Source organism: Natator depressus, chromosome 8, assembly GCF_965152275.1.
Source record: "Natator depressus isolate rNatDep1 chromosome 8, rNatDep2.hap1, whole genome shotgun sequence".
NCBI classification, from domain to species: domain Eukaryota; kingdom Metazoa; phylum Chordata; order Testudines; family Cheloniidae; genus Natator; species Natator depressus.
Genome location: NC_134241.1, coordinates 45,297,418 through 45,317,180, shown reverse-complemented (window position 1 = coordinate 45,317,180; position 19,763 = coordinate 45,297,418). Strand labels below are relative to the sequence as shown.

The following is a 19,763-nucleotide window of genomic DNA, read 5'->3' as shown; positions in this document are numbered from 1 at the left end:
AAATAGTAGGTTATTCAGGTGCATTACATTATATGGTGAGGCATACAGTAATGTCGCTTTATCACAGATCATAGAATCATAGAATATCAGGGTTGGAAGGGACCTCAGGAGGTCATCTAGTCCAACCCCCTGCTCAAAGCAGGACCAATCCCCAATTAAATCATCCCAGCCAGGGCTTTGTCAAGCCTGACCTTAAAAACTTCTAAGGAAGGAGATTCTACCGCCTCCCTAGGTAAAGCATTCCAGTGTTTCACCACCCTCCTAGTGAAAAAGTTTTTCCTAATATCCAACCTAAACCTCCCCCACTGCAACTTGAGACCATTACGCCTTGTCCTGTCATCTTCTACCACTGAGAATAGTCTAGAACCATCCTCTTTGGAACCCCTCTCAGGTAGTTGAAAGCAGCTATCAAATCCCCCCTCATTCTTCTCTTCTGCAGACTAAACAATCCCAGTTCCCTCAGCCTCTCCTCATAAGTAATGTGTTCCAGACCCCTAATCATTTTTGTTGCCCTTCGCTGGACTCTCTCCAATTTTTCCACATCCTTCTTGTAGTGTGGGGCCCAAAACTGGACACAGTACTCCAGATGAGGCCTCACCAATGTCGAATAGAGGGGAACGATCACGTCCCTCGATCTGCTCGCTATGCCCCTGCTTATACATCCCAAAATGCCATTGGCCTTCTTGGCAACAAGGGCACACTGTTGAGTCATATCCAGCTTCTCGTCCGCTGTCACCCCTAGGTCCTTTTCCGCAGAACTGCTGCCTAGCCATTCGGTCCCTAGTCTGTAGCGGTGCACTGGATTCTTCTGTCCTAAGTACAGGACTCTGCACTTGTCCTTGTTGAACCTCAGATTTCTTTTGGCCCAAACCTCCAATTTGTCTAGGTCCCTCTGTATCCTATCCCTACCTGCCACCGTATCTACCACTCCTCCTAGTTTAGTATCATCCGCAAATTTGCTGGGAGTGCAATCCACACCATCCTCCAGATCATTTATGAAGATATTGAACAAAACCGGCCCGAGGACAGACCCTTGGGGCACTCCACTTGATACCGGCTGCCAATTAGACATGGAGCCATTGATCACTACCCGTTGAGCCTGACAATCTAGCCAACTTTCTACCCACCTTATAGTGCATTCATCCAGCCCATACTTCTTTAACTTGCTGACAAGAATACTGTGGGAGACAGTGTCAAAAGCTTTGCTAAAGTCAAGAAACAATACATCCACTGCTTTCCCTTCATCCACAGAACCAGTAATCTCATCATAGAAGGTGATTAGATTAGTCAGGCATGACCTTCCCTTGGTGAATCCATGCTGACTGTTCCTGATCACTTTCCTCTCGTGTAAGTGCTTCAGGATTGATTCCTTGAGGACCTGCTCCATGATTTTTCTGGGGACTGAGGTGAGGCTGACTGGCCTGCAGTTGCCAGATGCCAACTCGTTCTTTAAATGTTCTAGACCCTGACTATTTGAGAGAACTTTTCTCTCCCTAGTTGCTTTGATATGAGCAAACGTCATAGCTGGAATTCACCTCCTAGGTTAGATGCCACGGTTGTAAAAATACCTGAGTGTTCTGCCTACACTGCAGCCCCTCCATTACAACCACTGGTGGAGCTTCCCAAATAAATTACATGAGAATTGTTTAGAGTACACAAAACAACTGAGAGAGCTTACGTGATTGCTCTGACAGTCTCTAGGTTTAACCACAAGGGGACCGCTGGCAGCTTGTTTTCTGTGGGGGGCCCTAATCTTTGGAATTTGTTTCTCCTCTTGGTCATCCAGAACCCAAGATTCCCTGTCTACAAGGCCTGCTGCAAAGCCAACTCTTTTCCCCCCCCAGTATCAGGAAGGGGAGACGGTTAGCAGAGTGTGTGAGAATTTATTTGGGTTATCAGTAGTCTTGCAAATGCTTCTTTGTACACATTTGTTTTTACTGCCTGCGGGCTCTAGAGCATATGGATATGATCTTAAAAACGAAACTGTTATAGACCATACTGTGGATCTGGGGTTAGTCCATTCTGGATGGGTACCTAAAGAACTAAACAAAAAATGGAGAAAGTTACTTTAAAATGATTTTGGCATGGAACCTATTACTTAGTTACTACTAATATAATACCGACAAACCCCCATCATCTGCGGGTGGGACTGAACCTGGGACCTCTGACGCTTAATGAATGAGCCTCTACTGCATGAGCTAAAAGCCACATGGTCATTAGCTAAGGCTGTAGCAGACTTATTAACCTCTGTCTAAGTGGTCTTGGGCCCACTAGGTGGGACAGAACACCACACCCAGGAGGTGTGTGGATTACACTAAAACACCTGGGGTGAAAATCTGGTACCAGTTGAAGTCCGTGGCAAAACTCCCATTGGGTTCCATTGTCAAGGTTCCTTCCCCACTCTGAACTCTAGAGTATAGATGTGGGGATCTACATGAAAACCTCCTAAGCTGACTTTTACAGCTTAGGTTAAAACTTCCCCAAGGTACGAACTATTTTACCTTTGTCAAGGTTCCTCCCCCACTCTGAATGCTAGGGTACAGATGTGGGGACCTGCATGAAAACCTCCTAAGCTTATCTTTACCAGCTTAGGTAAAAAAGTTCCCCAAGGTACAAAATATTCCACCCTTTGTCCTTGGATTGGCCGCTACCACCACCAAACAAATATTGGTTACTGGGGAAGAGCTGTTTGGAAACGTCTTTCCCCCCCAAATACTTCTCAAAACCTTGCACCCCACTTCCTGAACAAGGTTTGGTTAAAAAGCCTCACCAATTTGCCTAGGTGACTACAGACCCAGACCCTTGGATCTTAAGAACAATCCTCCCAACACTTGTACCCCCCCCTTTCCTGGGAAAAGTTGGATAAAAAGCCTCACCAATTTGCATAGGTGACCACAGACCCAAACCCTTGGATCTGAGAACAATGAAAAAGCATTCAGTTTTCTTACAAGAAGACTTTTAATAGAAATAGAAGTAAATAGAAATAAAGAAATCCCCCTGTAAAATCAGGATGGTAGATACCTTACAGGGTAATTAGATTCAAACATAGAGAATCCCTCTAGGCAAAACCTTAAGTTACAAAAAAGATACACAGACAGAAATAGTTATTCTATTCAGCACAATTCTTTTCTCAGCCATTTAAAGAAATCATAATCTAACACGTACCTAGCTAGATTACTTACTAAAAGTTCTAAGACTCCATTCCTGGTCTATCCCCGGCAAAGGCAGCATAAAGACAGACCCTTTGTTTCTCTCCCTCCTCCCAGCTTTTGAAAGTATCTTGTCTCCTCATTGGTCATTTTGGTCAGGTGCCAGCGAGGTTACCTTTAGCTTCTTAACCCTTTACAGGTGAGAGGAGATTTCCTCTGGCCAGGAGGGATTTTAAAGGGGTTTACCCTTCCCTTTATATTTATGACACGCCCCCCAAATCTCAGCTAGGGTGAAACACTGGCTGGGATTTCTTCCTGGAGCTCTAGGAAAAAGAGTTAATAAGACACATGCATCTCTAAATATACTACCAAGTACATAAAGACTAACAATATTTTCTACATCTCAAGGACGATTTTAACCAGTTGATTCTGGGAAACTTTCACGGGAGAGTGCATCAGCCACTTTGTTAGAAGCTCCTGAGATGTGTTGGATGTCGAAATCAAAATCTTGGAGAGCTAAACTCCACCGAAGAAGTTTTTTGTTAGTTTCTTTGACGGTGTGAAGCCACTTCAGTGCAGCATGGTCGGTTTGCAGGTGGAAACGCCGTCCCCAAACATATGGGCGTAGCTTTTCCAGAGCGTAGACAATGGCGTAACATTCTTTTTCAGTGACTGACCAGTTGCTTTCCCTCTCAGACAGTTTTTTGCTGAGAAACACTACAGGGTGGAATTCTTGATCAGGTCCTTTCTGCATTAAAACTGCTCCCACACCACGCTCGGACGCATCTGTGGTTACAAGGAACGGTTTGTCAAAGTCTGGAGCCCTTAGTACAGGGTCAGACATGAGTGTCGCTTTAAGCTTGTTAAAGGCCTTCTGACGCTTTTCGGTCCACTGAACAGCATTTGGCTGTTTCTTTTTGGTTAGGTCTGTCAGTGGGGCGGCGATTTGGCTGTATTGCAGTACAAATCGTCTGTAATAACCGGCCAAACCTAAGAAGGATTGAACCTGTTTCTTTGACTTTGGGACAGGCCACTTTTGGATAGCATCCACTTTGGCCTGTAGGGGGCTGATAGTTCCTTGACCCACCTGGTGTCCAAGGTAAGTCACTCTGTTTAGGCTTATTTGACACTTCTTAGCCTTAACAGTTAGTCCTGTCTCCCTTATGCGCTCAAGGACTTTTTGTAAATGTTCCAGGTGGTCTGCCCAGGAATCCGAAAATATGGCCATATCGTCAAGGTAGGCGACTGCATATTCTCCTAATCCTGCTAGGAGACCATCTACAAGTTTTTGGAAGGTGGCGGGTGCATTTTGCAGCCCGAAAGGGAGTACATTAAATTCATACAGCCCGACATGTGTGAATTTTAAAGCCAACAGCCTTTCCACAAATATTCAATTTCACTCTCCAGGAGGGCTGTCGCAGATCCCAGAAACAATGGTGCTTGATTGTCTGTAACAAAGGTCAATTCCCTGACTGCTTTGGTGCAGCAAACAGCTACGAATTTCCATATTTTGTGCATTTATTACATCGTACTCTGGCAGAACATGCATCATCTCATAGGATATTACTTTTTCCACACCTTGTGCATGTAGGCTGGAATTTGTTCCTCATAGCCTGAGAGTTCTCTCTCCTTGCCTCAGGGGTTTTATGATAATAGCTGTTAACACTCAAGTGTCTGTTTACAACTTCTTCTCTGCTTGGCTCACTACAGAAGTGGGAAACTTAACAGTCTTCACAGAGAGCATGAGGAACCAGTGTTTCTTCCCTGAACAGACTGAATTATAGATTGCAGAAACATGCACATGCAAGGATTTCACCTTGGAAGCCCTTCTTGAACCAGAAGTTAGACATTTACACAGTAGTCTAGCCTCCAACTGAGAAAGGTGCTGCTCTTAAGGAAACGTTTAGCATCCAATGCCTCTTCCAAGAGCTGCAGCCATAACCCTAGTAGTTCTCAACTTTTTATACTGGTGACCCCTTTCACATACCAAGCCTCTGAGTGCGACCCCCCCCTTATAAATGAAAAACACGTAATATATTTAACAACATTATAAATGCAGGAGGCAAAGCGGGATTTGGGGTGGAGGCTGACAGCTCGTGACCCCTGTAATAACCTCGCAACCCCCTCAGGGGTTGCAACTCCCAGTTTGAGAATCCCTGCTCTAGAAAGCATGATCTGCAACTCCCGAGCTGAAATCCTGGCCTTATGGATGTCAAATATAAAGGGAAGGGTAAACCCTTTTAAAATCCCTCCTGGCCAGAGGAAAAACCCTTTCACCTGTAAAGGGTTAAGAAGCTAGGATAACCTCGCTGGCACCTGACCAAAATGACCAATGAGGAGACAAGATACTTTCAAAAGCTGGGGGGAGGGAGAAACAAAGCCTCTCTCTCTGTCTGTGTGATGCTTTTGCCGGGGAGAGAACAGGAATGGAGTCTTAGAACTTCGTAAGTAATCTCGCTAGATATGCGTTAGATTCTGATTTCTTTAAATGGCTGACAAAATAAGCTCTGCTGAATGGAATGGATATTCCTGTTTGTGTGTCTTTTTGTAACTTAAGGTTTTGCCTAGAGGGATTCTCTATGTTTTGAATCTAATTACCCTGTAAGGTATTTACCATCCTGATTTTACAGAGGTGATTCTTTTTTACTTTTTCTTCTATTAAAATTCTTCTAAGAAACTGAATGCTTTTTCATTGTTCTTAAGATCCAAGGGTTTGGGTCTGTGGTCACCTAAGGAAATTGGTGAGGATTTTTATCAAACCTTCCCCAGGAAAGGGGGGATAACGTTTGGGAGGATTTTTTTTTTGGGGGGGGGGGGGGGGAAGATATTTCCAAACGGACTCTTTCCTAATAATATAATACCGGTTAGACATTTGGTGGTGGCAGCGAAAGTCCAAGGGCAAAAGGTTGTCATAAATATAAAGGGAAGGGTAAACCCCTTTAAAATCCCTCCTGGCCAGAGGTGTCAAGGTTCCTCCCCCACTCTGAACGCTAGGGTACAGATGTGGGGACCTGCATGAAAACCTCCTAAGCTTATCTTTACCTGCTTAGGTCAAAAAATTCCCCAAGGTACAAAATATTCCACCCTTTGTCCTTGGATTGGCCGCTACTACCACCAAACAAATACTGGTGACTGGGGAAGAGCTGTTTGGAAACGTCTTTCCCCCCCAGATACTTCCCAAAACCTTGCACCCACTTCCTGAACAAGGTTTGGTAAAAAGCCTCACCAATTTGCCTAGGTGACTACAGACCCAGACCCTTGGATCCTAAGAACAATGAACAATCCTCCCAACCCTTGCACCCTCCCTTTCCTGGGAAATATTGGATATAAAGCCTCACCAATTTGCATAGGTGACCACAGACCCAAACCCTTGGATCTGAGAACAATGAAAAAGCATTCAGTTTTCTTACAAGAAGACTTTTAATAAAAATAGAAGTAAATAGAGATAAAGAAATCCCCCCTGTAAAATCAGGATGGTAGATACCTTACAGGGTAATTAGATTCAAAACATAGAGAACCCCTATAGGCAAAACCTTAAGTTACAAAAAAGATACACAGACAGAAATAGTTATTCTATTCAGCACAATTCTTTTCTCAGCCATTTAAAGAAATCATAATCTAACACGTACCTAGCTAGATTACTTACTAAAAGTTCTAAGACTCCATTCCTGGTCTATCCCCGGCAAAGACAGAATATAGACAGACACACAGACCCTTTGTTTCTCTCCCTCCTCCCAGCTTTTGAAAGTATCTTGTCTCCTCATTGGTCATTTTGGTCAGGTGCCAGCGAGGTTACCTTTAGCTTCTTAACCCTTTACAGGTGAGAGGAGATTTCCTCTGGCCAGGAGGGATTTTAAAGGGGTTTACCCTTCCCTTTATATTTATGACACCAGTGCACCTGAAAATTTCCAAAGAAAGATGACAGAACTATTAAAGAACACAAATGGAATTGTAGTTTCATGGATGATATTTTGATATGTGTCTTTGATGGAAGAATACAACAAAACCCTCTACAAAGTTCTAAGCCTAATCTGTCACTCAGGACTGAAGCTAAACAAGGAAGTGTGTGTTTTCCTCCCACCCCAAATCAAGGTTTTGGGACAGACAATAAACAAAGGTGGAGTCAGTCCTGGCCCTTAGAAAGTAAAAGCAATTTGAGCATTGAATACACCAACGAAAGTACCCAGAACTGAGATGTGTATTTGGGATATTAAATTATCTTGGTCAATACCTTTTCACAGTGACATGGAATAAACTGCTAAAGTCCAACCCATCTTGGCGATGGGTGCTTAATTAAGCAGTTGCTTTAAAAAAGGTAAAAGAAATTATCTCGGCAGCTCCAGTTCTCAAGTACTTTGATGTGAAGAAACCCACAATGGTCATTACATATGCAAGCAGCTATGGCCTAGGTGATGTATTGTTGCAACAACATGGCTCTGAGTGGAAACCAATTGCATTTTGCTCTCTCACACACAGATGCAGAAAAACAATATGCACAGATTGAAAAGGAGTGCCTGGCAAGTGTATGGGCATGTGAAAACTTTCAAAAAATATCTGTGTGGATTGTATTCGTTTGCACTGATAACGGACCATAAATTGCTTTTAACCCTAATCAGTGGAAAAGACCTGGATCAAGCACCAATGAGATGCCAATGTCTGTTGATAAGGTTAATGTGAATTAATCAATTGCTAAATATGTTCTGGAAAAAATCTGGTAGTAGCAGATGGTTTGTCATGGAGCCCAGTATCACACTCAACTTCTCATGAGCTTGAAGATGACACAAAGGCATACACAGATGCTGTGGACACATACAGACTGGTGTAAGAAAAAAGACTATATCGGCTACAGAAAGCAATCTTGGTAGAGATGCAACATGAAGAAATTCCGAGTTACACTAGGACTGGTTGGCATAAGTATTGAAAGGACACTAAGGAAGTGACGAGAGGCTACTTTATGGTACACTGACAATTAAGTGAGTCAAATGGACTCATGATCAAAAGGTGATTGCATTATAATTGTAAATGAAATGAGAGGAGAAATCCTAAACCTAATCCATGAAGGACATTGGGCCATTCACAGCATTTAGTTAATCCTTAATCAGTCAATGTGGTGGCCGGGCGTCAGCAAGGACATAAACAATAAAATATCTTCACATGAAAGTTGCAGAACTAACAGACCAACACAACACAAAGAACCTTTATTAACACCTCTACCAGACAGACCTTGGAAGAGACTAGCTGGAGATTTATGCAAATTCAGAGGACATCGTTATCTGGCTGTAGTGTAATATTTTCCCAGATATAAAGATAAATATACTTGAAAGACTTAACTTGTTGCAGTGTTATCAAGCAACTGAAGTGCACTTTTGCTCACTTCAGTAATCCAGAACAGCTAGTGATGGACAGATCACAATTTGCAGCAGAATTTAAGTAATTCCAAACGAAATACCATTTTGATCATATTACTAGCAGCCCAGATTACCCACAAGTGAATGGAGAGATTGAGAGAGCTGTACAGACAGCTAAGAAAATCGTACAGCAGGAAGATCCATTCCTTCCTCTTCTGAGCTTACAGATGAACATCAATTGTGGCTACTGGATATAGTCCAGCACAACTCCTGATGGGAAGACTACTCAGAACTACTGTTCCAACTCTGGAAAAGAATCTATCTACGAAGTGGCTAGACATGAAGATAGTAGCCAAACTGGTTGAAAAAGAACGGATGTACACTTTTATAGCAGATATCACAGAGCTGCCAGATCTGGAACCTGGTGCCCATGTTCATGTCAAAGTGGATGGAGAAAAAGGGTGGACAACTGGAGCTGTCATAAAGAAAAAGAAGTCAGCTCCCAGATCATATGTGATCGAGACTGAGAGTGGAGAGTTCAGCAGAAACTGTTGACATATATGGTTTATTCCTCAGAAAGAACAATCTACAGAGCTGTCATAAACATACAGCTAAGGGTAGCCTAGAATTCCTCCTTACCTGTAAGGGGCTAAGAAGCTCAGATAGCCAGATTGGCACCTGAACAACAGGACCAATGGGGGAAGAAGATGCTTTCAAAACTTGGGAGGGGGGAAGGTTTTGTTTGTGCTCTTTGTTTTGTGTGGGGGTTCTCTCTTGGGACTGAGAGGGGCCAGACAGAAATCCATCTTCTCCAACCCATCCCAATTCAAGTCTCTAATATTGCAACCAGTATAGGTAAGCCAGGCAAGGTGGATTTGTTTCTTTTGTTTTTCTTGTGAATTTTCCCTGTGCTAAGAGGGAGGTTTATTCCTGTTTTCTGTAACTTTAAGGTTTTGCCCAGAAGGAAATCCTCTGTTTTGAATCTGACTACCCTGTAAAGTATTTTCCATCCTGATTTTTACAGAGATGATCTTTACCTTTCTTCTTCTTCTTTCTTTTTTTTTTTTTTAATAAAATCCTTCTTTTAAGAACCGGACTGATTTTTTTCCATTGTTCCAAGACCCAGGGGTTTGGGTCTTTGATCATTTTGTAACCAATTGGTTAGGATATTATTCTCAAGCCCCAGAAAACGGGTATAAGGGCTTGGGGGGGATTGCTGAGGGAAGAGGAACTCCAGTGGTCCTTTTCTCTGGTTCTTTGTTAAATCACTTGGTGGTGGCAGCGTTACTTAAACCCAAGGTACAAGGGAGAATTTGTGCCTGGGGAGTTTTTAACCGAAGCTGGTGGAAATAAGCTTAGGGGGTCTTTCATGCGGGTCCCCACGTCTGTACCCTAGAGTTCAGAGTGGGGAGGGAACCCTGACAAGAGCAAACTCCACATCTGGCAAATGTAGAAGAAGACTCCAAATTGACCACAGCCTTTTGTTGCAACTAATGGACAGCTAGATTCATAGATACTAAGATCAGAAGGGACCATTATGATCATCTAGTCCGACCTCCTGCACAACGCAGGCCACAGAATCTCACCCACCCATTCCCGCGAAAAACCTCTCACCTATGCCTGAGCTATTGAAGTCCTCAAATCGTGGTTTAAAGACTTCAAGGAGCAGAGAATCCTCCAGCAAGTGACCCATGCCCCATGCTACAGAGGAAGGCGAAAAACCTCCAGGGCCTCTTGCAATCTGCCCTGGAGGAAAATTCCTTCCCGACCCCAAATATGGCGATCAGCTAAACCCTGAGCATATGGGCAAGATTCACCAGCCAGATACCCAGGAAAGAATTTTCTGTAGTAACTCAGATCCCACCCCATCTAATATCCCATCACAGGCCATTAGGCCTATTTACCATGAATATTTAAAGATCAATTAATTACCAAAATCCTGTTATCCCATCATACCATCTCCTCCATAAACCTATCGAGTTTAATCTTAAAGCCAGATAGATCTTTTGCCCCCACTGCTTCCCTTGGAAGGCTATTCCAAAACTTCACTCCTCTGATGGTTAGAAACCTTTGTCTAATTTCAAGTCTAAACTTCCCAATGACCAGTTTATATCCATTTGTTCTTGTGTCCACATTGGTACTGAGCTTAAATAATTCCTCTCCCTCTCCGGTATTTATCCCTCTGATATATTTATAGAGAGCAATCATGTCTCCCCTCAACCTTCTTTTAGTTAGGCTAAACAAGCCAAGCTCCTTGAGTCTCCTTTCGTAAGACAAGTTGTCCATTCCTCGGATCATCCTAGTAGCCCTTCTCTGTACCTGTTCCAGTTTGAATTCATCCTTCTTAAACATGGGAGACCAGAACTGCACACAGTATTCCAGATGAGGTCTCACCAGTGCCTTGTATAACGGTACTAAAACCTCCTTATCTCTACTGGAAATACCTCTCCTGATGCATCCCAAGACCGCATTAGCTTTTTTCACGGCCATATCACGCTGACGGCTCATAGTCATCCGATGATCAACCAATACTCCAAGGTCCTTCTCCTCCTCCGTTACTTCTAATTGATGCGTCCCCAGCTTATAACTAAAATTCTTGTTATTAATCCCTAAATGCATAACCTTACACTTCTCACTATTAAATTTCATCCTATTACTATTACTCCAGTTTACAAGGTCATCCAGATCCTCCTGTATGATATCCCGGTCCTTCTCTAAATTGGCAATACCTCCCAGCTTTGTATCATCTGCAAACTTTATTAGCACACTCCCACTTTTTGTGCCGAGGTCAGTAATAAAAAGATTAAATAAGATTGGTCCCAAAACTGATCCTTGAGGAACTCCACTGGTAACCTCCCTCCAGCCTGACAGTTCACCTTTCAGTAGGACCCGTTGTAGTCTCCCCTTTAACCAATTCCTTATCCACCTTTTCAATTTTCATATTGATCCCCATCTTTTCCAGTTTAACTAATAATTCCTCATGTGGCACGGTATCAAACGCCTTATGGGGAATTGTTAGTTAAATTGGAAAAGATGACTGAGTTGTTACGTGTTTGGGTTGTGTAATTAGAAAACCAGTATGATTCAGAAACACTTAGCAGACTGATACATACTGAACTTCAAAGATAGCCTGATGGTGTAAGTTTTGTGAATGGTAGGAATGTAGAACCTAAAGGGGAAGATCTAATGGAATGCTAAATCATATTATATTGTTCCACCAATAGGTGGCACTGTGTAAAATACCTTATTTAAACTAACCTCAGCCCCACTGGCAGCGCATTAAATGATCTTCTTATGAGCACATCTGGAGAGTATCTTGCTCAGAAGTAGGGTTACCAGATAGCAAATGTGAAAAATCAGGATGGGGTTGGGAGGTAATAGGTGCCTATGTAATAAAAAGCCCCAAATATCGGGACTGTCCCTATAAAATTGAGACATCTGGTCACCCTACCCTACTCAGAAGTAAGCGCTGTAGTTAATCTATACCTGCTACAAGAGCATGGCAAGAACAGAAGTCCCTGAGCATCTATCTCCCCACCATATTTATCGTTCTTTCCTTGTCATGTGGTGAATTTGCCTTCCCTTAGAATTTTTGTTCCTAAAGTTTAATTCAGAATGTCACATGAATATACTCATTATTTTACTGAGAATTGTTTACTTAGCAACAAAGAAAATTCCTTTCTCTTGATAGAAAAAGAGCTCTGAAGTTGTATCTCTTTCATTCACACAACATTTGGAAGTCCAAAGAACTCCTTGTTTTGAAGGCTGCAGTAGGGGAAAGACATTAGCATTATATTCTGTTGTCCTATTATGAAGCCAAGAAGCTTAAATCCTAAACTTGTAAAGTGTCTTTCTTGTGGTTGTGAGGATGACTTTCAATTCTGCTGCATCACAGTGGGTCCACTTTACCACAGCATACAGGTCTGGGCTGAGGTGTGTTATCTGTTTTACATTGTTGCCACCTGATTTTTGGCATATTCTGGGGAGCTATGCTGATCTTTCACTGTATGGAGAGGTCCAGTGGTTAGGGGGCTAGCCTGGGACTTGGGAGACCCAGACTCAATAGCCTGCTATTTCTACTTATGGCCTGTGCTATACAGGAGGTCAGACCAGATTATCACAATGGTCCTTTCTGTCCTTAGAATCTATGTTTGTCTGGTTGGTGTTCCAAGCTCCCCTGTAGGTATCCTCTCTGGGATACCAATGCTTGCTATGTACACTGCCTACACACCGTACAGAGGATGATAGAGGTAATTCTTTTGGTTTGTAGTCCTCTCCCCTCCTATTCTAAGATTTTTCTCTTGCTTGGAGATTGTATTTTCTCTTTTTTCTGCGAGTTGATGTTAAATCCTGTTTTTCTGATACGTGGAGTGATAATACTATGTGAAAATGCTATATCTGCATATTATGAGAGAAGAGAAGACTACAACAAACAATTACGAAAGAATAAAGTTCTTAGTGCATTTTCTTTAGGATGGCCTGCAACCAGGCCTAGCTACTTCCACTCTAAGTGGTCAGATGTCTTCTCTCAACCCCATTCTTTTAGTTATGCCAAACTACAGCATAGCTTCACATACTGATCAAAAGTTTCAGGGAATCGCTATCTTCAAATCTATTGATGTGCCATCTAGAAACTGAGGACTAGCCTCCTTTAGGCTCTACCAGAGGAACCTGTTGAATTTTGATTCAATCCTGTGGTATTTTCTCTCTGTAAAGGGACCATTTTTTAGTAACAATTCAACCAGATGGGTGTCCAAATTAGTAGACCTCTCTGTGGAAAGAGCTGTACTGCATCTTCCTTTTAGATTTTGGACTTTTGCAGACTTTATCCCAAAGTGTCACACATTCTTTCACAGAAATCTGAATACGATACCTTGCTATTGCCCTTCCCCAAAAGTGAGAGAAAGTATGTCACAAGTTAGACACATACAGAACCTTATCTGGAAATCCAATTTCCTTTTTGTAGCACCTCTTTTGAGAAGCAGAGGAAAAAAAGGCATGTAAAGATACTATTTTCTGATGGATATGAAACTGGATATTAGTCTTACAAAGCACAAGGTCTTTGAGCCAATTAGAACAGGGGTTCTCAACCTTTTTCTTTCTGAGGCCCCTCCAACATGCTTTAAAAACTCCACGGCCCATCTGTGCCACAACAACTGCTTTTCTGCATATAAAAGCTATGGCTGGCATTAAGGGGTAGGAAGCAGGGCAGTTACCCTGGGGCCCACGCCACAAGGGGCACCGCAAAACTAAGTTGCTCAGGCTTCAGCCCGAGCTGCTAGAACTCAGGGCCCCGGGCTGCAGTCCTGCATGGTGGGGCTTCAGCTTTCTGCCCTGGGTCCTAGCGAGTCTAACACCCGCTGTGCTTGGTGGACCCCCTGAGACCAGCTCACAGCCTCCCGGGGGCCCCGGACCCCTGGTTGAAAACCACTGCACTAGAACATATTTACTTAGATCAGTTTCTGTCACCTTGAGACAAGCTTTTGAGCTATACTGATTTTTGTAAATAGTTATTGTCTAAGGTATTATATAACTAATCACTGCAGCTTTTAAAAGATCAGTGATATCTATGTATTAATGTGCTGCATTCATAGGCACCGACTTCCCCTCTTTCCCGTGGGTGCTCGACCCCTCTTTGCCCCCAGGTCCCGCCCCACTCCACCCCTTCCATGAGGCCCCGCCCCTGGCCCACCTCTTCCCACCCCTGTCACGCCCCCATTCCAACTCCTTCCCCAAATCCCCACCCCGGCCCCGCCTCTTCCCACTTCCTCCCTTGAGTGCGCCACGTTCCCGCTCCTCACCCTCCCTCTTGGAGTGTGCTAAAGCTGCCAAACAGCTGTTTGGCGGCAGCTGGGTGGGAAGCACTGGGAGGTAGGCGGAGGAGCGGGGATGTGGGGCGCTCGTGGGAGGAGGAGGTGGGGCGGGGTGGTTGAGGGGAGCTTGGCTGCCGGTGGGTGCAGATCACCCACTAATTTTTTTCCTTGGGTGCTCCAGCCCCAGAGCACCCATGGAGTCGGTGCCTATGGCTGCATTTGTATTGAATTACCCTGTTTTTTATTAAATTAAGGGAAAATTAAACATCTAATTGACTCTGCTTTTGCCTGTAGGGTACACATTTGGCTAGGGAATCCAATGAACTGGTGTTTTTTGACTGTGGTGTCTTTTTATTTGAGTGTGCAGACATTCATTTGCACAGTCTATTCTAATAGGCATACACATGAAAATGGGTCTCCAGTACTTGCATTTTAACTAGAGATGGATATTATCTTTGTTTATGTAAGCATTTCCCAGAGGTGGAGTGTGAAGGACTAGCCAGAGAGGTGTAATGGGGCTGCCAACAGGCTGTTTAATTGTTCTTAAAAGTCACAACTTTAATTAAAAAAAAAAAAGTTAGGGCCTATCACAACAAGTAAATGCTATCAGATAAGGGGAAAAAACCTTCAGAATGTGTCTCAAGTGTAAATGATACAACAATGTTGGGCTGTGTTTGCAAAGAGCCTGAACCAATAACACTGAGATGTGACCTACCCCATTCGTTTCGGTGGATTCTAACTCCGATGCCAAAGTGACACTTCAGATCAGCATTTCCCAGAGATCCTAACTGCAGGGATGTAAAATGAATGCTCTCTCAGTTGTGAGCATAGTATTGCTACAATAAGCCACAGGAGGGACTCTAACTTGTAAGGAATCGGTACTATGTATATTGACAGGTTTCAGAGTAGCAGCCGTGTTAGTCTGTGTACGCAAAAAGAGAAGGAGTACTTGTGGCACCTTAGAGACTAATAAATTTATTTGAGCATAATCTTTTGTGTGCTACAGCTCACTTCATCAGATGCACGCTGTAGCTCATAAAAGCTTATGCTCAAGTAAATTTGTTAGTCTCTAAGGGGCCACAAGTACTCCTTTTCTTTTTACTCTGTATATTGTTACACATGTACCAACAAACGTTTCCATCAAGAGGATACCACATGAGATGGACTTGGCACAGTAAGGCTGCTCCTGCCAGTTAAAGGCAAAAGAACTTCTGTGGTGCCATTCTTTTCCCTTCTTAAGAGGGACTCCGCTTGCTGAGTTGAAAAATCATTGTGCCAGCTGAACCTTGAGAGTGCCAATGTGTCTTGCACTTTAATGGGCAGTTCCTCCTTGAATGTCTTGGCTGCAATTGAGAAGGTTTAAAGATGCCCAGACTTTCTGTTCATTAAGGGGTAGTTTTTTTTTTTAAAGTGAAAATTGTGGTATACTGAAAACTGTGTTCAAATTACAAGCTATCCCTATCAGATTTTTAAGGGTCTTCATGGTCCTGCTTGCAGGCTATTGGGCTCTGTAGGGAAGTATGTGATCGGGGCGCGAAGCAGTCAGTCTGCAAAGAGCCAGCCTAGAGCAAGGTGGGGGTGAGCTGTGCTGCTCTGCCGTAGGAAGCTGTCTGCTCTATGTCTGTCTGGTTTTGGCTCTTTTGTGTTGGGGTTCTTGATTCTAAGAAATAAAGTCAATGTTATGTTGCAACATTCCAGAAAGAGTATTTAATTTTTAATCTAACTTCTCTGTGTGCCTGCTGTGGATGTAACAATGGTGTAGCATCTTTTTTTTGTTTGTTTTTTGTAAAAAGAATGATCCATATTGGTGGTAATTCTGTTGTCCGACTTCCTCAGTTGTGATCCTATTCCCCTTATTTACATTCTGATTTTTCTTGTAGGGATTTCCTTCCTCGAGGATCTGGAATTGTAACAAGGCGACCATTGGTTCTACAGCTTGTCACTGCCAAAACAGGTAATTTACCTGATGTATATCCCTCTTATATAGTTCAGCATCAAAGTATTTTTACTTGAATGTTTTTTTTAAGTGTTATAAGCCTGTCAGTGTGAGGGTTTACACCAGTCTTTTGAGTTGGAAACAGACTATTCAAAGCAGAGTTTGCCATGGGGAAGAAAGGTCCCAACACTGCAAACACACACGTGCATGGTCCCATTGAACTCATGGTCCCATCTGGGCCATAGTCTGTAATAATTTTGGATAAACTTAAGATCATGACATATTTCCAAGTAGCTAGTGGTTGCTTTTAATGGCTAAATGTGAAAAGTAGGAAAAAAAAGTAATAAGTATTAGTTATTTTAGAGAAAAAGAATTATCTTTAAATGTTAGATTAGATATGTTTGTTCTCAGTAACCCATAAAATTAGGTTTAACAAAATAAAATATAACCAAAGTGGACATACAGGGACTTCAGTTTTGCTTTCCAGGGCAGTCAGTGGTGTTTGCGAACAGCCTGTTTTCTCTGGTAACTTTTCCATGTCATGAGTTGTGGAAATTTCTGGAGAAGGGCAAAGTTGGCAGTAATAGAATTTCCTGAATCAAAAAAACTATCTGACCAAAAATTATACTGTAGCTTGGACACAGTATTGTGTATGCAAAACTGACCATATTTGTCAGCATTCGTTAACTTATGCTTATCTAAATGGACTTTCATCTGCCATTGTGCTGTCCAATCTCCCACTGTGTTTAAAATCATCTGGAATTTCTCATAATCCCACTGGTTTTTAATAGCCAAAACACAGTGTGTTCGGTAAACTTCACTAGCTTGCTCTTGACTTAAGCTATAAATTGCTAAAATATGGTAAATAAAAACAAAAACTACGTTAAGAGTGTTCAGGTGGCAAAGGCAAGCACTCAGAAGTTAAGAAATGCCAGAATTAAAGTTGATGCAACCTTAATTTAGTTTGCTTGTGTGAATGCATTATTACAGAGTCTTGAATTACTTGATCAGATACTACCTTTCCACAGGATCCCTGCTTCATTCAGTGAATGGGTGGTTGTTCAAATTGTTTTTTAATCTCTCTTGTTCATTGTGTAGTCTGTGCTGAGTGCAAAATTAAGTTCCTCAGTGGTGTGCTTCATAAACCTTGATGAGTTTATCTGCACAACACCATTGGGGTATTGGGTGATTTTATTATCCCCAATTTACAGAAAGGAAAATGTAAACAAATACGATTGTGCAATTGTATCATCCCTACCATAATCCTCAGCAGGGTTTGAGCCACAAATGTTCAGCTCTGTAGCAGACTTCTACCACTTGTGCTATAGGACAACTAGCTACAGTATCTGGTAGCTGAAAAGAGGTGGAGGAAATGGGCCATGTGCAGGATGCTTGGGTGGAGGCCAGCCCAGCATGCTTTAGAGAAAAATTGAGGAATCTACCTGTGCCCCCTAGCCAATCCTTCATATTCCGTGAGTGGGGCATGCCCCTGCCTTTTGGGAAATGCTGGCCTATTGATTAATTGTTCATTGTTATACAATAAAACTTTGCTCCTTTTTCGCTTTTTTTTTTCTTTTTTAAGAAACTTCAAGTAAATTGGATTCCCTGGGTCACCTTTATCCATTTCCCCAATTTAAAAAATAAAGAACCCACAGCTGTAGCAGGTTAGAGAAGCACCATTTTCTCTGACAGGAGCTGTGCAGGACTGATGTTATCCAGTTTATACTTACCTGACTGTTGGGAAATATAATTAAAGATAGACTAGTACAACAGTTTCCCCAGTACCATGAAGAGACTCTCCAACCTGTAATCCTAGAATCTTTCCTGGCTTCTTTTCTATTAAAGTGGAATACACTTTAAAAAAAAACAAACTACAATGGGATGGTGCCATAGTTCTTGGGATACCCAGGACTGGGAGTCCCCTTGTTACCCCCCACAGCCCCTCGGAGGCTTGCTTGTGTTTATCTGGGTGTTAGTTTCCCTTATAACACCAGTCTGTTAGCCACTCAAGCAGTCTGCAAGCCCTTACTTTGTCTTGCAGTTTAACAGTAGGTGCATCCCAGTCCTGACCCCCTTCAAAGTATCCCCTGTAGTGTCCAGTCCCTTATCCGCTGAACACTCACAGAAATACCACATCTGCTGTCCCCAAGGGAATAGCATACACACCAGCTTGTATGAGTCAACTCAGGATCATCACCTAGCTTAATACCACAGCATTGACATATATTTACAGGGAAAACTACAATAAGTTGATTGTCAAAGATTCAAGAGACAAGTCAGTAAGGATAACTGAAACAGGTTAGATATAAAACAAAATCAGAACATGCTTTCTAGAGGCTAAACTTAATTTAACAGGCTAATCTTCTATCCAGGCTAATCTTCTGTCTAACGTAGTTTCTTACCCCCAGAGTCCTTTGCAACATTTTAAACCCAGGTAGGTTGAGATTCTGTTTTCGTGAATGTAAACATGCTACCAGTTTTCTTCCTAGGTGCAGAATGGTGGGGTGTCTTTGTTCCCCATGTACATAGTCCAGCCAACGTTTCAAGTCTATTGCAAGATAAGGTTCTCTTCCCTCATTGTGTGCTCTTCCTGGTTGACTTCATAGCTCTCTGACTGTATGCAAATGTGCCTCCATTGTCTTAGCTTACAACACTTAATTTACTTGCCAACAGAGAGACCGGCAAATAAACATCTTTTATTTGACAGGAAACATGTTTCTCTACTTCTGCTGTAACACAGAATCAAGAACATATTTTCATAGAAAATTCATTACATAGTATCTGTTCATACATTTCAGCAATGACATTAATGGCCATTGTGACCCTGGCTTTCATTTAAGACCTCACTGGGGATTCTTTGGTGAAACAGAATGTACATACTAGTATCAGGATATTCTTGTAAGTCCCTTGCCAGCTGGGTCACAGGTGAGGGAAACCTTTCTTAATATTGTCAAGGGGAAGGAGACTACATGTGTGAGTGTAAGAGGGTTTTAGCAACTCCTACTGAGTTGTGAAATCGGGGGGCTTCTCAGGTGCGAAGGGTTGGTAGATGGCGCTAAAGGCTAGGGATGGTATTGGACTAGGGGCAGATGGCAAAAGAGGTTGAGGGTTTGGCAGCTCAGGTGTTGCACACTAGAGCTGCTTGCAAACTTTGGGAACTGGGGACATACTGTGGAAGGGCACAGGAGGATATGGCTACTGAGGGGTGTCCTAGCCATTGGTATAGGATGGTCTGGCGTTTGTGTGGGATGGGATGGATCTTGTGTGTTGGCTTGAAAGGCAGTGGGCTAGGTGTTTTAAAATGAAATACTTCAATATTGAAAAGATATAGCCAGTGGAAGATTTACTTTTAAGTGGGTTTTTCTATGCTTCATCTTTAAAGCAGTCTTGGCAATTACCTGGATATATTGTAGTGATCCATTGTGGTCTTGCTGTTTAGTCAGATTGATAGTTTTATGGTGGGAACAGAGGTTAGTTTAAATATTGCTCGTATATCACATCTTATGCCCCTAGTACT

General features: G+C 42.6%; 1 protein-coding gene across 5 annotated transcripts in view; it reads left to right on the top strand.

The window, feature by feature from the left end:
* The window catches only part of DNM3 (dynamin 3), a 301,949-nt gene that overhangs the window by 26,630 nt on the left and 255,556 nt on the right, over window positions 1-19,763 (top strand). For all 5 annotated transcript variants that reach the window (XR_012640541.1, XR_012640540.1, XM_074960900.1 and 2 more), the window contains exon 2: window positions 16,191-16,264. Coding sequence is in view for 3 of the 5 variants with exons in the window: in XM_074960900.1 (XP_074817001.1) it covers window positions 16,191-16,264 (74 nt within the window). In the remaining 2 variants the exon portion in view is untranslated. The remainder of the gene's footprint in view (window positions 1-16,190; window positions 16,265-19,763) is intronic.